General features: G+C 41.2%; 1 protein-coding gene across 1 annotated transcript in view; it reads left to right on the top strand.

Moving 5' to 3' along the window:
* man1a2 (mannosidase, alpha, class 1A, member 2) overlaps positions 1-24,408 on the top strand; it is a gene marked incomplete at its 5' end in the record, with an annotated part of 113,981 nt that overhangs the window by 30,464 nt on the left and 59,109 nt on the right. The window contains one exon of the mRNA XM_083903210.1: positions 12,111-12,207. Within this exon, the coding sequence (XP_083759336.1) occupies positions 12,111-12,207 (97 nt within the window). The remainder of the gene's footprint in view (positions 1-12,110; positions 12,208-24,408) is intronic.

The following is a 24,408-nucleotide window of genomic DNA, read 5'->3' as shown; positions in this document are numbered from 1 at the left end:
AGCTTTTGTCTTGTTAGGGTTAGGGTTGGTGGAGGCGGTCTCCAATCCCCCTACGGTCTCTTAAGTCCCAGCTTACCTCGAACTGTTGGTATTTATTATTATTTACATTATTATTATTTCAATATTAACACAAAAACTCTAAAATCTGGGGGAAAAAAAGAAGGCTCAGTTTGTACCAAAATTTAATGTACACTTTCTTGACCACCGTACCCCATTCCTACTCAAGGTTTCATGAAAACCTTACCAGCAAATCAACAGATGGACACATGGGTGAAAAAACACAACCTCTTTTGGCAGAGGTAATAGCTGGAGCAGCGGGGCATTGTCACAGTGTTGAATCAAAGACGTAACAACTGTCAAAATTCACCCGTGAGAAGTTGAACAAACACAGAATATCATACTGACCTTGGATCGTTCCACCATTAGCAGGACAAAAAATGTTCAAGGCTTAAAAGTCCTGGATTTGGCTCAAACTTCTTGTGAATCTCACTGAAGGACTAAGGCAGTTTTACCTAATCAGATCACCCTGGTGTTTGAAGAACCTGGTCTCCTTTGAAATGTTAATTTTCTTTTCTCAACAGATAAATTCATTTATAAAGGGAAAAAAAAAACCAAAGGCAGGTTCACTGGGTTCTTGCTCTCTCTCTCACTTCATCTGCTTTAATATAATTTACAAAAGTGATTCCATAGCATTTTTTGACCTTAGGGTAATTTTCTTTGTTAGGTCCTGTCACACTTAACGACACAATGGACTGTTGCCCAAAAGGCCTCTAAAGGTCAGTGAGTCTAAAAAAAAATAATGTTATTGCTCCTAAATTATGCAGCTCCCAATAATTTCATGGATTACTTGTGTCCACAATGAGATGGATCTACGTTGGATTTGCATTTTCTCTCCATTAGCCGGGAGAAAGCTCCCCTTTTTTTAATACTTAAATGTACATTAGGACATGCTAACAGTGAATGCAGGAGCCATTATAACCTCTTAATGCCGGATCAGTCATCGATGATGAAGAAACGTAAAGGTCTTGCGTTCCTTATTGATCCGACCTTATCTCTCACAGTTTCTCAACCACTCGTGCCTGTGCGGGCAGCGGCCGCCAACCATCTGTGCAGAAGCAGTAAAACACACTTTACAATATCCGTGATCGGAAGCAAATTGAATTAAATGTCGCGATTAGTCTCATTATGGCTCTAAATAAAATTATCTCACACCTGTGTCAAAATAAAGATAATTTTGGCGTGTATTTTTGATGCGTTTTGAATGTAATTTGCACCTGTCGGAAATCAATGGAAGTGCAATGTGAGTTTGCATTATCTGGATCGCATAGAGCACTTATGTGTACTCATGGCAATAGGATTAGCAAGAAAGACCAGTTAGGCTCCTCCTAGATGAACGTAGGAAACTAGACTTGCTTGATGTCTTTGTGCTGTGTTTCTATCATGGTACGGTTCAACTAGGTACAGTCAGGTATGGTGTCCTGGGTCAGGCTTGCGTTTCGACTGAGAACATTTGGTAGACGGGGTGTGGGCTGTGCCCAATGACCACGTAGCGCGATGTTGTACCGGGTGCGGCGCCGACAACGAACTTTAACATTGAACGTGACACAACAGACAGCAATGGAGGCCATCCAGCAGCTCTCTTTTCCCTGTTCGGTTTGTCTCAAGAAGACGTTAAGCCTCATACGAGTATAGACTGTGGTTGTTTGCCTTGACTTTCATTGGATATTTACTTCAGATCGTAAAGGGAGTGACGTTTTTCTGTCGCCCAATCAGTTGACCGTCTAACCGTACCATTTTACTCTTTGACCAAAGAATGGAATGGTTGTGGTTGGTTATTTTGGTTCCTCTTTAACTTAACTCTAGTCAGTCCAGTTTCACTACAGCTACAACTAGTGAAGATGTCATTTTTTTGAAGACCTCTCATTCCTGAGGCTTTCTTCATATAATTTCTTCATTTGAGGACTGAGACTCTCCAGGTTATTTAGCCCTTGTTGGGCTCGTTACCTGCCTAGAAAGTCTGGAAAACTCAAGCAAGTCCATTTGCATCCTCCTTACGTTCCTGGAGATACTTTGACCTGGATGATCGAGAACCTTCAACCTCAAAGATTTGTGTAGATGTCGCACTTACTTGCTCAACGCAAATATCCGGCTACGTCCTTTGATTGAACTGAAAAGCAGACGACATTACGTTTGTTTTAAGTGCGGAACAGGCACACGATAATCGGCGAAGACTCGCTCTGAAGTGAAAAGTGACTGCAGAACTGGCAACCTCCGACAGCGCTTTGTCCCTCTGAGCTCCTGCTGCTCCTTCTGCTACAGAAGACCAGCTTTGTCTCCAGCTGAGTGCCCCCCCCCCTCGCTTTCATCCACTGATACAACAGGAGAGAAGAAATAAAGCCGTATTCTTGCCTTTTATCACAGCGAGCGAGATCGTATTCTGACGGAAATGTTTATAAATTGATGCGAAAAGCCAGTAAATCTAGTTCTGGCGTAGTGTAATTTGATTCCTTTAATTGAAATAAACATCCACTGTGGCAGGAATACTGAACACTGCAATAAAATGTTATTGGTTGTCTTATCTTCACTTGTGAAGAAAAGACTTTGCCCTTTCAGAAAAACTGATAGAGTGACGTATGTAGGTGCTGCACACGACGCCGCGGCAAAAGTATCTTAAACCGTTATCTATGAGGCCTTCTGAGCCTCGCGCCGCCCCGAATTCCCGCGGGGATTTTATTACCGCACTCTGCCCGAGTGCCGCGAATGTATTTACTGCAGGAGGCAATTCACGTGTCACGTTCTCGCCACCCTCGTGCATCTTTCGACAAGGCCCTCCCCGTTAAAGCCCAAACAGAAAGCCTCCGGTGGGGCTCGCGTTGAAAGGCGATGAGAAAGTCGAGGCTGGACGGATGAGCACTTTAAATCAGTCACGCTGACTCTGGAGGTCGCCCCGGAGCAGCACATAAGTGGAGCTCAGCGCCGCCAAAACCTCAGCAAAGCTTGTGCCCGTGTGCCTCTTGCAGGGACGCTAAGCTGATTTTCAAATATGTATTTTTTTTTTTTTTTTTTAAACAATGGTAGAAGTAATGGCCGCTCTCTGAGCTGCTGGCTTGAAGGGGATTTATGAATATTTCAGTGCCCCGTGGTTGACCGTGCTGGTACATTGTAAGTGTGTCTGTGTCTGCGTGTGTGTGTCTTCTTGTATTTGTTACCTCTTTAGGACCTTTTTCTGGCATAAACACTGACCTTGTCAGGACCAGTCGTCCTCATGGAGACCCCAACATGGTCCTCATGAGGCAGAACCTCATTTCTGAGGAACTGGTTGAGTTTGAATGGTGGTTAAGTTGAGATTAAGGTTAGGAATGAACAAGTTTCTACATGAATGGAAGCTGTGTGTGTGTGTGTGCTTGTATATGTATCTTTGTGAGGACCAACAAACACATAAACCATGTGGAGTAAGGACATTTTTGGGGAAATTGAGGACATTTTGCCAACTTTGACAGGCTTTTTACGGGTTAACATCGTTTAGGCATTTAGTTGTGATGGTTTCTCCTGCACAATCAGGACTAGTAGTGCTCATGGAGACCAACACTTGGTCCTATTGGTAAGGTACAAGTTTAGAGCCAAGTTGTTTGAATTGTGGTAAGATTACGGTCAGGGATTGACTGGTTATGGTCAAGGTTCGGGATCAGGCTTTGTTTAGGTCGACCGAATGAAAGGAAGCCAATGCAGGGTCCTAAGAAAAATAGCTGTGCTAAACTATGTGTGCGTGTGTGTGTCACATCAGGGAATAGGGTGCTTGAATCACAGCCATTGGTCCTTTGTGAATGAGTTTGCCGGAGGCTTTTTTCATGGGTGGTTCTGTGAAGGTCAAAACTTCTAATAGACTCTCTGTCCTGTTGGGATGTCAAGACCGAGTCCAAGCCCAGCCGCCACCTTTTCGGTTTAGTTGTATTAAATAATTGGACTGCAGTGCATTAAGAATACGGAGGCACCGTGTCTGTCCTCGCCATGAATACATCATTTCAATAATGGCTAACGAAGCCTGCTAAGAGCGTTCGCTACTGCGTTTGAGTGCTAATTTTCTGCGGTTGACCCCTGAGGCAGCAAGCAGTGCAGTAAATATGTGACTTAACTCACTCTGGCACACGGCCGTGCCGCGCTGTCAGACTTCTAAATCAATCCGCGCTCTCTGGACTGTATTTTTTTTTTTTACCAATCCGTTGGAAATAAAAACAAATCTTTTGGGGCGGTCGCGTCAAATGAGAATCACGGGCCGCCTCTCGCTTTCTCTGCTCGCACTCGAGCTCGCCAGTCAATAAGGAGAAGAGGGAAAGTGAGGTTTTTAATCTCTCTCTCTTGCGACTCTGACCTTAATAACTCAGGGCCGCCCCCTCCGCTGCCAATTTGTTTCAAAGCCAGCTTGAGCATATAATGAGGAATGATTAATATATTTTACAGCTGCAGTTTGGACACAAGGCCGTGTACAGAAAACAGCATTTTCTCATCACTGTAAGCTAAATCACGGTTATACACGGGGATAAACGATATATTAGGGATGGGTATTTCATGCTAAAAAAGGTATTCGTTGGGATCATTTCTTGAATATTCCAATGAACTTCACAAGATACGATACGCGATACCAATAATATCACGATACAGCGATTCTGTAATAGTCGATATATTGCAAGGGAATCGTATCGCGATAGGTCGGGATCTCTGAACACAAATACGTCCGTGAAAAATTAAAAGTGCAGAATTTCTCTTATTTATTCACACAAATGGTGACGAAAGTGCGTAGATAGGCTTTATTTATTCGTTATAATATCGGTATTTGCCCCCGATTAATTGATTATTCAGTTTGTGCATTTTCGAAAGAATTGAAACCAGTTTCTGTGATGGTTTCAGCTTCTTAAATGTGAATATTGTCTTGGGTTTAGAAGAAAAAACATTTGAGAACATCGTCATTTCAAGTTTGACGATCAACGGTTTTCATCGTTTTCTGACATTTTATGGACCGAATGATCTTTTTAATGTCCTTTCTAATCGTCACGTTACCAGATATTACACCGCTCATTACCAAGGACCCTTAGGTTTTTGTATCACCAAATAAACAAAAATATTGTGTAGCGTCTTCAAACCTTTATATTACGTGCAGAAGACGTTTGTTTTCTTCAAGAAGAAGTTAAGGAACTTTAAAGTCGATGCACTGCGATACTATTTCACTGCTTTAAATGTAAAGGTAGAGATTAGTAGTCACCGTATAATTAGTATAATTACGCCGCATCATAACTCAACGTTTTTCCTTTCTTTTTGACACTTCGACGAGCGCTCGAAAGCTCTACTGTAATTTACCACATGCTTGGAAACACTTCCGACGCGGAGTTTTTCCAATCTTGGCAGGATTTGTCACGTGCGCGGTGCAATAACGGCGATATCTTCCGTTTACATGCAGCGCATCAATACTAAATTGACGGCGATTGCAATTCACACCCACGCGATGACTCTACTCGGTGTGTGTGTTTTTCCCTATAGAACAAAAGGTCGATGTGGTGTTTTATGCAGATGCAGTCCATTGCCTTTACACACCTTTGTTGTCATACAATATATAATAGTTCAAATTTGCTCACGCACAGCCTCGCCAAGAAATCTGAGCCTGTAATGAAACCCTGAGATGTGCACGAGTACTTAAGCTGATAATAAGTGAAACTACGGGCAATAAATAACTGCTGTTTCACGGATTTATCATTAAAAGTATGACAGTGTTTCATCCTATAATCGATATATGCTGTTTTTGTGTGTTTTTTATTCTAATTGTATTCCAATCTGTGTCATTGTCGACTTCTGTGTTGTTTTGTCCTTTAAAAGCGAACACTGCTGGCCGTCTTCATCGATCATTTGCTCTTTTTTTAATTTTTTTTATTTTACCGTTTCCTTATCTCTGAATTTTAAGTAGTTTGTGCCTCAGGCTTTTGGAAATGTTTAATAAAGCAGGACAGCTACTAATGAACCAGTGTTTGTCAGACGTTTTTAAACGCAGCGTGTTAAACGGTTGCAGTACAAAAGCAGTGAAGTAGGTAAGAAAAAAAACTGGACACACGGGAGTCTTTACATAAAGTAGAAAAAAAACAAAAAAACGCTCTTTATCTCTGTGAGCGTACTGGCTAAAACACCGCTGTAAACTTAATTAAAGAGGCTGCACACTAGGCCGTCCATTTATCGACAAGTGTGCAAGAGCCCGTGCCATTCTAATTTGCCATTTGGAAGGACGGGGGGGAAAAAAAACAGTAGCGTAATGTTTAATTCATATAAAGTCATAAACACGAATGTGAACGGCACAGAAAATCATGTAAATGCTGTATTTTTTCGGAGAGCGGTGGGGAAAATATACAGCGTTACAGCAAAAACCGCTGCCAGAGAACGAGACGAGGGCAACCCGGAGGAAGGGAACAGGTCTGTTTGTCTGTTAGTTTGGAGAGTTGTCACGGTTGAGTGGACTGTGCATGTATCCAAAACAACAAGCTGCAGCGTTGCCATCACAGCCTCCCCCCCCCCCCCCCCCCCCGCACAGTCTCAGGTGGAGTTATTTACAGCTGGGGTGCAAACTGACAAGAGGGCTAACCACCTCCAGGATTCTCTGGGAGTAAGAGAGCGACTGACTGAGAAGCCACTGCAGCAGTTTCTGTGCAGGAGAGGGAGTTGTTATTGTTTCAAATTCCTAGAGATGCAACTAATCGATGAATTCTTTGGTCCATAAAATGTCAAAAATCGTTGCTCAGTGTTTGTCAAACCTGGAAATGACGAAGTTCTCGATTGTCTCGTTTTGTCCACAAACCAAAATAATTCAGTTTTAATGATTTCTTTGTTATGTGGAACAAAAAAAACAAGAAAATATTCTCATTTAAGAAGCTAAAACAATCAGAAATCTTGTTTTAATTGTGAAAAAAGTTTCCAACCGATGAATCAATTTTCAAAATAGTTTTTATAATAGATTAATTTAGTAATCGATCCATCAGTCGTTTGATCCACAAAATGTCCGAAATATTGGGAAAAGTCAGTTTTTCAACAAGTAAAACGATACTGCCAATGTTTCCGCTTCGTAAATGTGAATTTTTTCTGGTTTCTTTGCTTCATTATAAACAACAAAATCATTAAAATTGCTTTAAAATTTCACTTTCTTGATTTTAGTAGTGAAATTTAGTCATTTGAGCCACAAAATGTCTGAAAAATTGGGAAAAGTCAGTTTTTTTCCCCTCAAAATGACATTCACGACATCCACAAAACTCAAAAGATATTGCGTTTACGATCATAGATATTTCATATCTGAATTTATGAGGTATTTCTTTTACAAATAAATACTGGAAATGTTTTAACTAATGCTAACACGTCTTAAATGTTCCCACCCAATTAGGGCTGCAACAAATGTTCGATTCATCAGTTATTAAACGATTACTAAACCAATCTTTTTATTTTTTCAATAATTAAAACAATCGTGCTGATGTTTCTGCTTCTTAAATGTGAATATTTTCTGGTTTCTTCTTAAAAACTGCTTTAAATGGAAGGTAGCCGATCTAAGCGGTGACTCATAGTCCTGCATAATAACACCGCATCATAAATTGGTGTTTTGTAGCTTGTTTTTCTTTCACTTCAACAAGCACTTTGAAATCCAGCAAACATGCGGCTCTACTGTAATTTACCACACGCTTGGAACACTTTAGATATTACATTTTTTCCAATCCTGTCACGTACGTGATTTGTCACGATGTCTAACTGCGGTGAATTGTAAACCAGCAGCGATATCTCGCATTTATATGCTGTATGTCGGTATTAAATTGACGCTGATTACAATTCACACCCACGCGAGGTCACTACTGCGTGTGAGGATGCGTAGAACAAAAGGTCAAGAACAACGGTGGAAGTGTTTGTTATATTCAGACGAGGTCGATTGCTGCTGCAGGTGCTCGTTTATTACCGGCTCCTCGTGTTGTCATCTTTATAAAACTAGAGATAATGGTGTATTATTTAAAAAAAAAATACCTCCCTTTTAGCCTCTTGGAAAGTGCTAAATGTCATGAAGAGTTCAAAGAAATGTCTTTGTACCCATGAAACCCCCCAAAATGACTCAATATCAACGCTGTAGTGTATATGCCAGGCCTGTATGTGGTGCTGTAACGCTGCTATAGAAATACACCAAACACGGAAAAGAAGACTAGCTAGCATGGGGGGTTAGGTTAGAGAGCTGGGACTATGCTATTTTTTTTTGACGAGCCCAAAAAAATAGCATTTTGGGCTCCTAGAACACCACTTCCGTGTAGCTTGAAAGCCAATACGATACGAAACTGTTTGCGGATTCTCCTAAACGCGAAGATCTTGTGAGTACACGCAAACTTCGACAACCAACACCGATGCGTATTGAGCTACCTCAGCTAGTAATAGAACTGCCACAGTGTGATTTAGCATTACAGCTAAATGCTATCCATTCAAACTCTCTTGTTCTTGCTACATCTTTGTCTCTGTTTTCGGACAAACTAGCATACCGATTTGGGGTTTATTTGGAAAATCATGGTAACGTAAGCAACGCAAAGAAAGCCAGAGCTTCTTTACGCATCTTTGAGAATTCAGTGTTATCGAAAGCGCAGTTCCTGTCAAAATAATCGCAATTACATAATATTCAACCCTACTTTGGGTCCCCGGCCTTTCTGTATTGTGACAGTGCCAGTGCTAATTGTGATATCAACGACTTAATTACGCCAAACCAAACCACACCTCTATCTTTGTTTTGCTTCTCAAATGTGCCGTAATGAGAGGTGGCTGTCGGCGTCAATCAGGTAATTTAGTCGCTCGATGTCCAATTAGTATCTCAAGGTCCTTTTTAAATATGCAGTTTGTCAACATTGTCAAACACCCTGCACCGTCGTGCTTGTCCTTGGCATATGGGCCAATCAAAATTTGATGAAGTGTCCAATCAACAGCGATCAGAGGGAGCCAGCCAATGCTTAAGTGACGGTGTCGTGGCGCGTGTTAATGTGATTTACAAGCCGCGGTGTGTGTGTGTGCGCACATGGAGTACGTCATGGAAATCTTCAAGGCGATGAACACAATGAAACTCTTGGCCCTTGTCTTTATTAGCCTGACTGCCTGCCGGCACATGAGCGAGAGGGAGAGAGGGAGGCATTGCTTCGGATGAAGTGGACTGAAAGTTGGTTAATCAGTGGAGAACTCACACTGAGCTGCTTCCTAATTTGTATTTTCCCTGATTTGGATTGATTAAAAATTATGATTTGCCTGTTATTATCTGGAGATAGCAGCGTTTATTCAGCGCTGTGTACTCGAAAGTCGATCTCTTCAGGATTTGTTAGGCGTGTCCAAAAATATGGCTCCTTCAACACAGTTAGCAAACGCTGTAACAATATTATTTCCATAGAACCTTTTTTGTGGGGTGAATCCCCCTCCAAGGAGTTGTAGAATACTTTTTTTCCTTAACATCGCTTAACTCCCAGGACGATTATGCCAGTGAGTCTGCTAATGTATGGAAAGTGCCGCGGGTTGCCTTTTGTGTGCACGACAATGTGTTGTGACACATAAAGCTTGGGCTGCTCCACGAGTTTTTGAAATTGCCTGGTGTAACAGTGCTGCAGGAGACGCTAAACATTCTTGAGCGATCAGCACAGGCAACCCAGAAAGTTCCTCAACTTCCATAACGTACAACTCATTGAGAAGAGAGATCTTCTCAGAACTTCGGAATTTAGAAACTCCTTCAAGTGGTAACGCAAATCCCAAAGGTTCTGGTTCCTGTTGCTGGGACCCCTATAGCCTTGTTTCCACTGAGAAGAATGGTTTGGTTTGGTGCAATTCCATCAGGAATAGTTTCAAATTAACTGGTCCCAAAGGTTCCATTCTTTGGCACCCTTCTCTTGGAGGTACCAAAGTAAAATGGTACGGTCAGGGTGAAGCTAGACCACCTCAAGCTTGACGTCTTGTTCAGACAAACAGCAAGTTAAGGCACTGTTCTCATTTGAAACGCAAGCCTGACCCAGGTCTTAACCATTCCAAACCATACCGTACAAAACAGAACCCTACCCTGATGTAAAACATAGCATATGAGCGTTGGCATAAAGGAACCCAAAGGTTCCTGTTCCCTGGAGCGATTTTTGTCCCTTGAGGATCTAAACGGAACACACAAACGCTCAAAATCTCTACCATGGAATTGACCTACTGATGCATTGCAAAATATAAAACGTTACTCCTGATTCCTCCGTGATTCCTAGTTCCAGTTGGTTTAGCGAAAACAGAAGAAAATCCCTCAAATAATTGCACAGCTGTTTTTCATTTTTGTATTTACCGTAATCATCGTTTTGGTATGAGAAATAAACTCAACCCGAGATCCCTTTTTTTTTGTGGTCTGTGAGACATTTGAAAGTGGCAAGAAAATGGCAGCAAGAGTGCAAGAGTTGGATGCACTTCATCAGTGCCAACTTAGGAACTGACATCATTGTCATCATCAAGGACATCGCTGCAAAAAAATATATAAATATATATGATGAGCTTGAAAGGCATATAGAAGCAGAACGGCTGGCAGAGGGACAGATAGGCGAGCTGCCAGGTAGCCAGACAGAGTAATATATACCGAGGAATAAATCAACACATGTCCATAGAATGAGTGACACAATCATATAGGCAGTAAATGCACTTTTCTGATTTTGTCAGTGCCACTTGAGTAATGTCTGTGGAGGAGGGAAACGAAGGGCCTGGCATTGAAAGAGAGCAATAAAAAGCTGCCACGGCTGTGTCATCCTCTCTGTTTGCCCTGGAGCAACTCCTCACAACATCGGCCCCCCCTATGTCGGGGCTCATCTCGCAATTGTTTTGGGCTCTTTTAATCGCCTTTACCCCCCCGAACCCCTGCGCCTCCCTCCCATTATCTTGCAGCCTTCTTTCCAAAGGTCAAATGAAGAAAAGAGGCTTATTTCTTTTTTTACCTGCGAGACAAAATGCCTACAGATACAAGGGCAGAGTGGTAGAGTGATGCACTGAAGGGAAACATGAAGACAATATCCTGAGTGGGGTTTTTATCATGGCCATCAATATCGTGTGTGTGTGTGTGTGTGTGTGTACACTTAAGGAGTGGAGCAGTTGGCACAGTACAGTATATATATTTTTGGTGTTTCTATTAAGAATAGTACTAAAAACTGTACTTGTCAGGACCCGTAGGCCTCGTAGAGACCGAGACCTAGTAATCTGCGTGGTCAGGTTTAAGTTTGGGTTAGGCATCAAATGGTTATGGTTTTGGTGTCTGTGCGCTTGTATTTGTTGCCCTTTGAGTACCTTTTCTAGCATAAATACAGATCTTCTCAGGACCGGTATTCCTCAAGAAGATCAAAACTGCGTCCCGTTGCAGTGGTAATTGATGTAATATACGAAGTTTCTTGAATGCATCTTGAAGCTGCTTTTCGCAGCTCAAACTGCAAACTGAATTTTTGCCCGGGTCTTTGAATGCATCTCAATAGCTGCTCCTCATAGCTCATCATACTGTGAACCCTGCATTATTCACAGTAGCTCTCATGCAACAGGGGGTTTAGAATATTTTAATTTTCAACAAATAATATATGTTGAACATAGTGTTTAAAAAATGCATCCATTCTACTCATTTCTGACAAACTGGTTATGTTTAAAGCTAACATTTGAATTGCTAGTTTAAGTTTAGCCTGTTGAAAGCAATGCAAGTCAATGTAGTGTCTGAAGAAGACTTGCTGAGCTAACTCTAACTAACTCTACAACAGCTCTGCCCTTGAGTGAAGATCAATTTAATTAAGAAACGAAAATCTAAACCAAAATAACAAGTTTCCTTTAATGGAAAAGAAAATGACTTGAGGTTTCCTGCCTCATCAAAAAGCCTTCATTATCCCTCCCGAATGTGTTTTATGGATTAGTCAGCAAAAAAGTCTCTTGAGTGCTTGTTTTGTTTCCGCATTGAAATTATTTGTGAATCCATCAATGAATTTCAATTACAGCCCGACTAACAGCTCTTGTAATGACACGTCATTTCTATTGAGTTTTGAGGCTAAAACGTGACATTTTAGAGGCTTATAACGTACTTATTTTGGTCTCTCCAGATGATGAAGCATGCGTGGGACAGCTACAGACAGTACGGCTGGGGTCACAACGAGCTGAAGCCCATCGCCAAGAAGGGACATTCCACAAATATCTTCGGTAAGTCCGAGAACCACACTCCATCCCACTTTTTCCCCACTGTCTGTGACCGACGCTGTTGAACTATCCATCCAATTGTCCGCTGCTTTTGTCCTCCTGAATAAGGGTCGCGGGGTCACTGGAGCCAATTCCAGCTGACACAGGGCGTAAGGCAGCGCAGACCCTGGACAGTCCAGGGTGTATTTTCTTATTTTCTCGAACTATGGAGCAGTTATTGTTTGCTCGGTGATGCCGACTATTATGATGGTAAATTTCAAGTCATTCCGAGATACTATTTGTTTTTGAGACTAAATTCAGCTCACTGTCAAAGCACATCAGGGCAAATGGATCATTTCTTGAATTTTCAAAAATTCATTAAAATTATTCCTTAAGAGGTTTTCAAATATTTTCGATGGATCCTTGTTCAGGGCGGCGCCGACTATTATGATGATAAATTTCAAGTCATTCCGAGATACTTTTTATTTTTGAGACTAAAGTCAGCTCACTTTCAAACTTTATCAGGGCAAATGTATCATTTCCTGAATTTTCAAAAATTCATTAAAATTATTCTTTAAGAGGTTTTCATATATTTTCAACGGATCCTCGCCCAGGGCGATGCCGACTATTATGATGGTAAATTTCAAGTCATTCCGAGATACTATTTGTTTTTGAGACTAAATTCAGCTCACTGTCAAAGCACATCAGGGCAAATGGATCATTTCTTGAATTTTCAAAAATTCATTAAAATTATTCCTTAAGAGGTTTTCAAATATTTTTGATGGATCCTTGTTCAGGGCGATGCCGACTATTATGATGGTAAATTTCAAGTCATTCCGAGATACTTTTTTTTTTGAGACTAAAGTCAGCTCACTGTCAAACTTCATCAGGGCAAGTGGATCATTTCATGAATTTTCAAAAAAGTCATATAAATTATTCCTTAAGAGGTTTGCAAATATTTTCGATGGATACTTGTTCAAGGCGATGCCGACTATTATGATGGTAAATTTCATGTCATTCTGAGATACTTTTTGTTTTTGAGACTAAAGTCAGCTCACTGTCAAAGTACATCAGGGCAAATGGATCATTTCCTGAATTTTCAAAAATTCATTAAAATTATTCTTTAAGAGGTTTTTAAATAATTTCAACCGATCCTCGCTCAGGGCGATGCCGACTATTATGATTGTAAATTTCAAGTCATTCCGAGATACTTTTTTTTTTAGACTAAAGTCAGCTCACTCTCAAACTTAATCAGGGCAAATGGATCATTTCATGAATTTTCAAAAATTCATTAAAATTATTTCTTAAGAGGCTTTTAAATATTTTCGACGGATCCTTGTTCAGGGCGATGCCGACTATTATGATGGTAAATTTCAAGTCATTCCGAGATGCTTTTTTTTTTGAGACTAAAGTCAGCTCACTGTCAAAGCACATCAGGGCAAATGTATCATTTCCTGAATTTTCAAAAATTCATTAAAATTATTCCTTAAGAGGTTTTTAAATATTTTCAACGGATCCTTGTTCAGGGCGATGCCGACTATTATGATGGTAAATTTCGAGTCGTTCCGAGATACTTTTTGTTTTTGAGACTAAACTCAGCTCACTGTCAAACTTTATCAGGGCAAATGTATCATTTCCTGAATTTTCAAAAATTCATTAAAATTATTCCTTAAGAGGTTTTCAAATATTTTCAACAGATCCTTGTTCTAGGCGATGCCGACTATTATGATGGTAAATTTCAAGTCATTCCGAGATACTTTTTTTTTTTTTGAGACTAAAGTCAGCTCACTGTCAAAGTGCATCAGGGCAAATGGATCATTTCTTGAATTTTCAAAAATTCATTAAAATTATTCCTTAAGAGGTTTTCCGTGTAACAGTGTATCAATTTTGCTTCCAAAGACAACATTAAGTTAAAATGTTTCTGCAAACCGTGAAATGGTTGTAGTCAGATTTGGCACCAGGAGGCAGTGGGAGTTTAAAAAAAAAAGAAAAAAGCAACTCTTTGAGGTCTTTGTCGGGATCCAGTCACGAGGGAAATTCCTCTTTGCAGAGAGAGAGAGAACGTTGCCACTGGCAGTGACCATCTTTCCCACAGTGAGGTCAGTGCGGTGCAGCCTTCTCATCATGTGTGATTTGTGTTTCGGAGGTTCTCGCGTCCACCTCTGCAGCTGCCTCCTCATGATGAAACACTGATCACACACAAGCCGGAGGTTTGGTTTGTTGGTTTTTTTGTCACGTTGTCCCAGAACATTTCCTCTTTAATAAACAGGTTTAGCGACTTTAAAAAAAACAAAAAACATATCACTCTTTGATTATTGGTGACATTATACTCAAAGGATTATCTCTAATTCCGGCGATGCTGAGGACACATACAGGTTATTCTCAGGTGCAACAGACCATAAGTGACAGGTACAGTGATGTAGACGGAGAGAGAGAGAAATCTGTACTGTATGCACCACCTGAAACGATGTAGACTCGCTGTCTGCATCGCCGGCTAAATCTATATTTATTACAAATGCACAATCCACCCCTCCTCCTCCTCCTCCTCCTCCTCCTCCTCCTCCTCCGTGATAGCATCGTAGCTCAAGGGAGCACAAGGTGAAGTAGCCGTGCACATGGATCCGCAATGCAGCAGTGGAGCAAATGTTATAAATCACCTTTTATTTATTTATGTATATGAAAATGTCGCAGGAAATAATTGCTAATAATCAAAGTCGGATAGAATAGAATTATATGGACTTTAGTTGGTCAAAAACTGGCAAAATATGTAAAAGATTGACTAATGTGAATTCCAGTAAATCCATTTCCGTGTTTTCCATGCGTCACTGTGTATAAACCAGACTGGAGGTTTATCAGAGTAAATATCTGGCATTTCCCAACAGGAAATGTGATGCCGTCTTACATCACCGAAGCCCAGGATATAACAAGAAGAGACTGTGGAAATAAAAACTGGCTTTTTATTGGAACACCGTACAACCCCCCCCCCCCCCCCCCCCCCCGTATAAGTATTTCCAGTGATCATAAATTCAACATGTCAGATTGAATTTATCAGAGGTGAACTAATCTTCCTCTTCTCTGTGCTCCTCTGATTCGGCAGCAACCAAATTTTTTTTATTTCATCAGACGAAGAAAGAAAGAAAGAAAGAACCTCTAAACTAAAGATCCTAATAATAAATCATGCAATTTTATGGTGTTTTCCAGCAAATAGAGCTGTCAGTGCAGACTATCGTGTTTAAATGAATGGAGTGATTGTATGGCGTCTGGTGTCACATGGTCAAGTACTTTTTCCTTGAATCAAAGACCACCTACTTTATTTTGTATCTACTGCAGTAGTAGCACTGATATTCCCGCTGTATTTCCATCAATTCTGATGGTTTTAGCCAAATAGCATGCTACAATATATCATTTATAGTGCTGAGCGCACGACACGTTTCCATGACGACTGACACCGGAGTCCAGGCACCGTTTACCAGTTAGCTCCGTTAGCTGCATTAGCTCCTTTTAGCGCCGTTAGCGCGCCTTCAGTCGAACCGGAGTGGTCCGTTTATTAGACCAAAAGAGCGGCGCTACAAATAACCAGCTTACCTGGAAACGTCATGGAAACGCGCCCTGCGCTAACGTCGTTAAATCCCGTGGACGCGTTAACGTATGACAACTATTTCCACAGTTTATTCCCGTTAAGTTTCCACTTTTAAAAATTCCCCACAATTTTGCAACCCTAGTTTATAAACTCGGTTCAAATTCAGTCGGAAAGTCACCATTTTCATATGCCCCTCCCACTTTTGGGGGCGTGCTTAGGCCCTCAAAAATAAGTATGAATAAGTGATAAATACGTTCATTTAAATGTTTCAAACTCCGCTTTCAAAATGTAGCTACATCCACGCTGATTTGTTTTAGATCGCTTTCACCGTCTATTTTACTGCGTATCGCGCAAGGTTCGCCAAAAGAAGATGGCCAACGACTGCTTTCATTTGATAACTGCCTGAAATTCGAAAAAATAAGAGGTGAACGTGAAGCAGACGCGTGCATCTTATATCGCTGCCGTCCCTTCATCTCGGCGGAAAGCGTTAAAAATAACCCCGACATCAACAAACAAACAAACGGGCCTCGCAGACAGGTTTATAACATGTTATAAATAAACTCGGCGCTGATGCGTCACAGAGCTCAACATGAAGGAGCGTCATGTTCGTGGAAATGTACGGAAAAGGTTTATTGTTTTACTAATCCATTATTCTGAATCATTGTTGTGTTGATTCCGGGGCGAAGGAAAAAAAAAAAATCCTTTGCTTTTCAATGCAAATTTATGCATGGGGAAGATGCGTTGTGTTTGTGTAGCTGAGTGTTTATGAGTTGCCAATTTTGACGTGTGCGTCTCCCTGGGGCTCTGTGTGTGTGTGTGTGTGTGTGTGTGTGTGTGTGTGTGTGTGAGGATGCATGCTTATGAGGGTTTTGTGTCAAATTGGAAATATTCCGTCTGGCAAATTGGCAAGAGGCCGCTCGTGTTATTTCATGAGCCGCCGCTAAACGGTGGATAGTAGCAGTGGAGTGTTTGTGTATTTTCAATTTTATTGAAGTCTGAGCATTGATTAACATTGTCCTTCTCATGGTGTCTTGATAGGACCAGGTCTCGGTGTATATAAACTGTATTTTCTGGTGAGAAAAAGGGAAAGGTTTTCATGCTTTTATACACTTATAAGCGATTACTAAATTAATCACCAACTTGGTCATATATCGGCGTCCTTACTCGTACAATGCGATAATCGCTATATCGATATTTTAACTAATAAATGAAGGCGCTCTAAAGTAAAGCAGTCCCTTCCAGTTTCACCTGCCGGGGACGCCGCTCCTTCATGTCTCCTCACGGTGGCGCTGCTCAAATGAATGAAGGGGAAACTTAGGTGGAATAGACTCTTTGACCTTTGTTCTCTATGTTGTGCATAAATAGAGACTTTTGGTGTCTTCAATTAGTCAGATATCGCGATGCATCGCTATATGATTGTCTTGCAATATATCGATTATCACAGAATGGCGATACTACTGGTATCGTGCACCATGTATCTTGGGTCGTATCGTGAGGTTAACCCTGGGATCCCCGCCCCTAAAAGCTCACTGGTTCTTCAGCTTATATTTTCTGGTTTCTTTGCTCCGATCAACATTTTTTCAACATTTTCTTGTTTTATGAACCAAACGAGTACTCGATTAATTGATTATCACAGGACCAGTAGCCTTCATGGAGCCCAAAACCTGGTCCTAATGAGGCAGAACCTCATTTCTACAGGAACTGGTTATGTGAAGGGCTAAGAGATTAATTGCCGTTAAGGAAAAGGGATTTTCTAAAGATCAACATTGACCGTAGAAGAAACCCTTATTGATCGACCTCGATTGCTTTCATATCACAGCCACACACACTCTCCACACACACTTACAGGATACTGATATGGCTGTCCGTATGTGAAGCATGAGCTTCTTATCGATTTCGGCTGGAAACACTTGACCCTTGCTCGAGGTTGTGGCCGAGGAGGACCGACGTCCAGGAACAACAGCTGAAGTGGTTTTGTTTGTTCTAGACGGACATCGCAGCACTTCACTTGTGTTTACTGAAAAACACTCTCTGGGGGGGGGGCCTATATGGATCACTTTACAGTGATCGATCAGGACTTCGGCGTAAGTCCATCGCTCGGAGGCAACCCGAGGTTCAGCCATCGATGTTTGAGCAACAAAGACTGATAAAGTCTATTCATTCATTTTTATTGGAACTTGGACTGATCGAGCAAAAGCCACTCTGTCGATCTCTGCTCAGGATTTCTGAAATGTATGGAACAGAAGGATTGTATTTTCGACTTGAATTAACCTTTAGCGGAGTCTCATCTTGTGATCCCGTGTCTAATCCACCACAGATCTGAGCTCCTGCTTGCCCGGTGTTACTCCACCAACGCTGCTTCATTGGTTCCCCCCCACCCCCCCTACCCCCGCGAACTCTAACCCGTCAGATGATTTTTAATCTAAACTCGCGAGCGGAGAATCAGACTCGAGGCTTTTTCTCCCACTGGCAGCTTGACATGCTCACAGTGAGTGATATCACACGCTGCCTCGGGCGCGGAGTTGCTGGAGGCCTGTTAGCTTTAGGTGGGAGGCGGCGGCGGCGGTGGAGATGATGCAAAACTGGAGGGAAGTTTGGACATCTGGCCCCTTCTTCTGTCCGTCCGGTCCTTTTACAGAGCAGCTTTGCTCATTATCCAAGCCTCGAGCCTTGTCCGTTATTGCATTACTTTGATTGTTTGTGTGTCACGTTGCCGTCGAGAACTGTCAGTATCGAGTATTTTCAAATAGAAGGACCACGAGTGAGCAGTCATGTGAGCGTGGATATCCAAGCCGAGCCCTTCAGGACTATTGTAGAGGTTGATAATTGATTAATATTAACACGCTTTCTTATATGGGAATATTTTCTGGTTTCTTTGCTCCATATGACGAAGAAATCATTATCAGGGTATCCGCAGGGTCTTAAAAAGTCTTAAAAAGTCTTAAATCCAATAATTTGAATTTAAGGCCTTAAAATGTCTTAAATTTTGCTAAAATCTCATAAATGGTCTTAAATGCAATTTTGAAAGGTCTTAAAAATCTAATAATGTTACTTTTATTTAAAACTTGTATTTGGCTCTAATTTTCCTTCATGTCTTTTGCACTTTTTTTTGCCAGTATGGATTTGAAATGGGTCTGAAATTGTATTCATTATGGTCTTTAAAAAAGTCTTAAAAAGTCTTAAATTTGACTTGTTAAAACCCGCAGAGACCCTGATTATAGAACATCATAATTTCCAGATTTGGGAAACACTGATTTTTTAATTTTTTTTGACAAAATTTCCAAATTTGACATTTAATATCTGCAAGAGGTCATCAGGAATCCAAACGTTCTCCGTCAAATGAACCTTTTTTGGATGCAAAAGGGTAGTTTTAGAGTCGTTTCTTTGACAAAAAATGCATAAATAAGGAATTTTTCAATTTATTTAAGTAAAAACATAACAAAAATCTACCTCTACGCTTGTTTCAATTTGTAGAACAGGCAGAACATCAGGCTTTAAAAGGTGCCAAGGGATGTATCATCGACTCATGAGCGTTTGTTTTTAATGTCTTTAAATCTCATTAAAATACGCCAGTCGCTATGTTGGACCAGCCAGTTTCTTTGTAATTACCATCGGCTCTTCTTTGTTGAGCGAGAACTTCCTTTTCGTGATTACATTAATTGAAAAAAAATAAAAATGAAAACAGATTCTGTTCCTGACGTAATCTGCGATACCACATTGATAAATCCGTCCGCCGCTCTCGTGGCCTTGTGTCGCTTTTATCCTTTTCGTTCAGCATCTAGGTCATGTCTTCGCGTGATTGGTTCCCAGGGCGAAACGGCGCATTGTGTCTGGGAAAAAAAAAAGTCTGCACAGTGGTGCCATGGTAATGCCCCCCCCTACGGGCTGAAGACCAATGACTCAGACGCGGCACATGGAAACGAGAGACGTCCCTCTGTGTCGTTGCTGTTTCTCTTGGTGTCTTGTATATCGATGTGTATGCAGCGTGATCGGCGGAACAGACTGGTGCAGATGATTAGCGATAAACAATGAGAAGCAGTGTGTAACACATGGCCAAATCAGTTCTCCTTCTGGAAGGATTGCTAAATTAACAAAATGAGGTATTGCGTTTTCCCATGCGTGTTCAGACGCATCATTTGATTTCCGGTTCGTTTAGCACGTAATCGCTGCTGTCAGCGTGACAACATCCCAACAGGAGGTGAAGGAACACTTGAGCTAGGGCTGCGACGATTACTCTCGTGATTCGAGTCAAAAACTCTGCCTCGAGTATTGAAAATAATTGGTCGAATACTCGACTTTGATAGCCGCAGCCCTAACTTGAACGTCCTCCTGCCCAGTCGTGTCTCTGCGATTTTTCTCTCGCTTCGGTTCTTTCTTTTATCCTTTTTGTGAATCCGCTGTTAAGGGAGCTGTTGGAGGTATTTAGTCGGTGTAAGCAGTCAGTCCTTGTCCTGTAGACGAGTCGATAAACAAGATGTAGAAGAGGTGTAGGTGTGAAGTGGAGTGCAATGGACAGAGTCAATTGTGCAGCTGTGAAGGTGTAGATCTGCTCAAAGTAAGAAATGCTGGGAAATCCCTTAAAATGCAGCCGTTATCGCCACCGAAGGTTTGTTTAGCTCTTACTGAAATAAAGTGCCGATGTCATGCCGTGTATGGATGAATCGCCTTGAGTAGCCTGCAGTGAGTAATCATAAAGTACTTCATCAATGATTATCTTAAACATTAGGAATGCAGCACGCTGTCACCTGGACCGTTTTACGCAAAACACCTCACCTGCAGGACGAGATTGAAAGAATGTTGATTAAGAACTTACAAAAAATCTCTTATCCACAGATCTGCTTATTTTGGCAGATATGGGGGAGATCCTTAAAATGCTGCGTTTCCATCATTTGGTCCATTTAATGTGGAAAGATGTTGATTGGCGTTTACCAAACCTGGAAGTTATGATTTTCTTGAATGTCTTGGTTTGTCCTCATACCAATACCATATCTTTGTTATACGGGAAAAAAAAAATCTGATAATATTCATGTTTAAGAAGCTGAAAAATCAGAGAGCGTGTTTTATTTATTGAAAAGAAAAACACTCAAAATTGTTGGAGATTGATCTAATTTATCTCATAATTGTTGTCGTCCTAGTTTGGTTTGGTACAGTATGGCACAGTTGTATTTTGACTTCGGCCCCTCTGGTGGCCACACCAGCGAGATATATGTAGCACGATATCGTTTCCGGTTACGATGGCGACAAACGCCGACTTTGTGCGCGACACTACAGACTACAAAGGAGGAAGTCCAGCAGCTCTAATTTTCCCTGGTCCGTTTGTTTCATAAACGCTTCGAGTTTTGTCGAGAATGCACTGCGGGTGTTCACTGGTCCCACGGTGTTTCCGAGCCAGTCTAGCTCCAACCCTGACCGCACCCTAGCATTTTACTCCGGTACCTTCAAGGGAAGCGTGCGTTACAGCGCCACATGAAAGCCAAAAGTGTTTAGGGTTGTGTGTCTGGAAACATTGCCAAAAAAGGAACATTATTGTATCGGGAAAGTTCTGTTATCTGCGTGGATAAAGCCTGAACTTTTGCAGATACCACCGATGGCCTCCGTTTGTGTCTGTAATGACTGGAATTGTGCCAATTTATTTTCTTTCAACTCTGCTAAAGGAAAGGATCGACTTCTACCCAAGTCTACCTTGTGTTCAATCCAGGGTAAATCCATTTAAAAACCTGCATTTCCTCACCTCTTTCATATTCATGAGCTCATAAGCGCCGCTCCCCCATCAGCCCTTTGATTAAAATCTCACATTACAAATCATCAATGTACGTTTTCACATCTAATAGAAAAATTGTGCCCCCGCTGGTCCCTATCTGCCTAATGAATGCAGTGATTTCTCTGGTTGGATCAGTGACAGTCTGCTAAACTGACAACAATGATGCACTTGAAAGGAGCCCACACTTTTTTTTTTTTTTTTTTTTTGCCCCCATTTTCTTTTTTTAGCTCGTCGCGCATGTGTTTGTGAATTGTTGAGGGGCTGCCGAGTGTCGACGATCTCTTTTACGACGACGGCCCCCGAGGCCCTTGAGCAGCTTTTATTGGAGGGGAGGAGTCGGTGAGATGAGAGTTTGGGGAAACACAATGTCGGGGGGGGGAAATAAGCTTGACAAAATTTGCAGCGAGGCTTTGCAACGTTGTTTTTTGGCTTTCAACCTAAATCGGTGAATGGTTTTCAGATTGACGTATGGTGATGGACCTGGAGTTCCTGTCTTTATTCCTGATCATTAACCCACTTTTTGGTCAAAAATAGTTCAATTAGTCATTGTTTCTGTACCTTTTTCCCCCTAAGATAACTTTCACTTTCAATATATGGCAGTTATTCAACCGTAAGACTGACGAGAATGTAAGATGCTGCCTTATACGTTACCTTAAAAAGTCCAAGATTCCCCTTAAAGATAAGTGACTGGAAAGTAAGATGCTGACTTAAATGTTACCTTAAAAAGTCCAAGTTTCCTCCTTAAAGACAATTTAACGGCGCAAACAATTTTCCTTTGTTTGTTTGGTTTTTGTCTAAAACTGCCTCACATTTATTAACTGGCACTTCTTCTTCTTCCGCTGCTAATTATGCTAATCTACCTCATGTGCACCCTCTGCTGGTGGGAAAATTAATTACACAGCAGGTGAGGTCCGAAGAAAATGACATGCAACCGAAAACGACACAAAAACAGAAATTGTCAGTTAATTAGTTGTTATATTTCTAATCCGTTTAAGGCTTGATTTCCGTTTTATTAAGTGATTAATAACCGTCTGGGACAACCTTTTCTATATATTTTTTTTAAATATACGAACAGTACAATTACAGACCCAATCTGCTCCCGCTGGTAGTAATCTGTATATCTCCATTTAGATGGGTTATTCTGCTTCACTAAAGCCATTCTAGCTTTGCAGGGTTGGAGTTTTGCTCATTTGCTGCGCAAAATGAGACTTGGGAGGGAATTGAATTCCGCCCCGGACTATAAATTAAACTATCTTTCAGAACTCTTTGACATGCCCTCCCTGCTTTACTTCCCCACTTTCTTTTTCTTTTACTTTTAGATTAAACTCTCTGCAGATCTGCCGGGGTCAGGTTGACGATTTGCCTGCTGCTGAGGTCCAGCACGGATGTAAACATTAGCCGTTACAGACTGAAGTTTGTCCTTTGTTTACAGTCGATGACACGGTGTTGTATCTACAAAGTAAGAAGCAGTGAGTAATCAGATGAGTCCTTCTTGGAACCATTGCCCAGTAAAGTAACTCTGGTTCTCGTTATTATTGATAGAACTAAGTTGCCGCGGACTTAAGGGACTTTCCCTCTGGTGGCAGAAGAGAGTTGTTTGTCCTCCAACATGCCTGGTGTTTGTGTCAGCGTGGCAGACATTCAACAACAGCCTGGACGACATATTTATTTAATGACGTGTGTAAAATACTTAGAGATTCAGTGTTATGACAGGTTTTTTTTTGGCAAGTCATTCCAAATTTAGGTTTTGAACATTTGGACTATTGATGCATTTATTCCTCAACTAACACAATTACAGTTGCTTTGTTATTTTAAAGTATTGTTGAACGTGATCCATATATTCAATAATTGTAGTCTGGCATCAGAATACTTGATTTATCTCGATACGATGATCAAAACACAACATATTAGCTACAGAAATGTCCAAGTTTCCCCTTAAAAAGAGGGACATTTCAACTTTAAAGACAAGGGGACTGACCGGGAAGTAAGATGCTGGCTTCTGACTTGAATGGTACCTTTGAAAAGTCCAAGATACCCCTTAAACACAACTGACTAGAACGTAAGATGCTGGCTTATGTTACCTTAAAAAGTCGTTTCCCCTTAAACACAACTGACGAGAAGGTAAGATGCTGGCTTATAAGTTACCTTAGAAAGTCCAACTTTCCCCTTAAAAAGAGGGACGTTTCCCCTTAAAGACAACTGACGAGAAGGTAAGATGCTGGCTTATAAGTTACCTTAAAAAGTCCAAGTTTCCACTTAAAGACAAGTGACTAGAAGGTAAGATGTTGGTTTATATGTTACCTTAAAAAGTCCAATTTTCCCCTTAAAAATAGGGACGTTTCCCCTTAAAGACAACTGACCGGAAAGTAAGATGCTGGCTTATATTTCAGCAGAAGTTGTAAGGTCACCTTAGTACACATTGGCTTATATTAACCGATCGATCTAAGAATTGTAAAAATCAATATCGGATGAAAATCATGGTCATCGATCATGTTTTTGGCTTATATTAACCGATCGATCTAAGAATTGTAAAAATCAATATCGGATGAAAATCATGGTCATTGATCATGTTTTTTTTTGCCCTTTTTAAGATAAAATAGACAGTTTTAGATTGGACAGACCAATTTCTGAAGGCACAGACAAGTGTCTGAACTGGACTGGATCCAGACTCTGCAGCTTCCTGGGCTTTAATATTAAAGCAGAGACTCTGAGAGGGTTTGGACTGAGGCGGAAAACAAACACCAGTAAAGACAGTGACCAAACACCAAACACCAGACGATGGAGTGAGTTATGAAGATTGAGTTATTCTCCAATGATCCATGTTTGATCCAGACTTTCAGCCAGTCGGGCCTTGTGTGCGTCCTGTTGGATTTTGATGTATTTG

This window comes from Microchirus variegatus (assembly GCF_963457635.1).
Source record: "Microchirus variegatus genome assembly, chromosome: 16".
NCBI classification, from domain to species: Eukaryota; Metazoa; Chordata; class Actinopteri; order Pleuronectiformes; family Soleidae; genus Microchirus; species Microchirus variegatus.
The sequence above is the reverse complement of the archived record's forward strand: the minus strand, read 5'-3'. Positions and strand labels throughout refer to the sequence as shown.